The sequence below is a fragment of the Myotis brandtii genome, unplaced genomic scaffold, assembly GCF_000412655.1.
Source record: "Myotis brandtii unplaced genomic scaffold, ASM41265v1 scaffold632, whole genome shotgun sequence".
Taxonomy (NCBI): Eukaryota; Metazoa; Chordata; class Mammalia; order Chiroptera; family Vespertilionidae; genus Myotis; species Myotis brandtii.
In genome coordinates, this window is record NW_005370419.1 from 78,321 (window position 1) to 79,523 (window position 1,203).

Consider the following 1,203-nt stretch of genomic DNA (forward strand, 5'->3'; position numbering starts at 1 on the left):
GGTGCTTCTTCCCGCCCAGCTACCCGAGCTACAGGCTGGGGAACCTGACCGCCACGGACACGGGCTACACGGCCAGCCTGACCCGCGCCGCAACGACCTTCTTCCCCAAGGACATCCTCACCCTGCGGCTGGACGTGCTGCTGGAGACGGAGAGCCGGCTGCACTTCACGGTGGGTGGCAGGGCCGAGGCGGCAGCTTGGGGGCAGGGGCGGGACACGGCTCCGCTGGGGTCTGCTCACCGCACAAATGTGTCCGGTGCCCCTGCTGAGTCCTGGCATGAGCAGACAGTGCCCACCGCAGGGAGCGGTGGCCGCTAAGACAGTGACTAGAAGGTTCTAGACTTGCCGTGGAGGGTGCGGCTCAGGCGCGGTGGGGGGAGGTTAGGCCTCCCCCAAAAGTGACGTTTCATCGGGACCTGCGGTCAGCAGGCGGGACGGTGAGGGGCAGGAAGGGGCCCTGTGAGCCCTGGTGGACGGACTGCACATGCAGGCGCCACGCCCAGAGCCTGACACCGTTCGGAAGGGCCTGTGTTAGTACTTCCCCCGCCACCGCTTACCGAGAGGGCACTGCGCACCGGACAGGAGCCAGGGCCCGGAGTGCGTTTTCTCATTCACCCTGAGCCTGCTGTGCCAGGTGAGCCCACTGTGCCAGGTGAGCCCACTGTGCCAGCTGTGCCAGGTGAGTCCACTGTGCCAGCTGTGCCCAGTGAGCCCGCTGTGCCAGTTGTGCCCGGTGAGCCCACTGTGCCAGCTGTGCCCGGTGAGCCCACTGTGCCAGGTGAGCCCGCTGTGCCAGGTGAGCCCACTGTGCCAGCTGTGCCCGGTGAGCCCGCTGTGCCAGTTGTGCCCGGTGAGCCCACTGTGCCAGCTGTGCCAGGTGAGCCCACTGTGCCAGGTGAGCCTGCTGTGCAAGCTGTGCCAGATGAGCCCGCTGTGCCAGTTGTGCCCGGTGAGCCCACTGTGCCAGCTGTGCCCGGTGAGTCCACTGTGCCCGGTGAGCCCGCTGTGCCAGCTGTGCCCGGTGAGCCAGGTGGAATAGGGTTTCCAGAGTCAGCAAGTAAAGCAGAGGCTGCCTAGTGAGCCTGAACCCGAGCACCAAGGCCCCTGCGCTGTCAGACAGGTTTACAGCGGGAGGCGCCCAAACGCCAGGCTCGTGCCACACACGGCCGTGCAGGGACTTGCACGGACCCCGCTCCCTGGAGGG

At 67.1% G+C, this 1,203-nt stretch overlaps 1 protein-coding gene across 1 annotated transcript in view; it reads left to right on the forward strand.

Moving 5' to 3' along the window:
- Window positions 1–2: 2 nt before the first annotated feature.
- Window positions 3–1,203, forward strand: part of GAA (glucosidase, alpha; acid) — a gene marked incomplete at its 5' end in the record, with an annotated part of 14,279 nt that continues 13,078 nt past the window's right edge. The window contains 2 exons of the mRNA XM_014528379.1: window positions 3–170; window positions 535–1,020. Of these exons, the coding sequence (XP_014383865.1) occupies window positions 3–170; window positions 535–1,020 (654 nt within the window). The remainder of the gene's footprint in view (window positions 171–534; window positions 1,021–1,203) is intronic.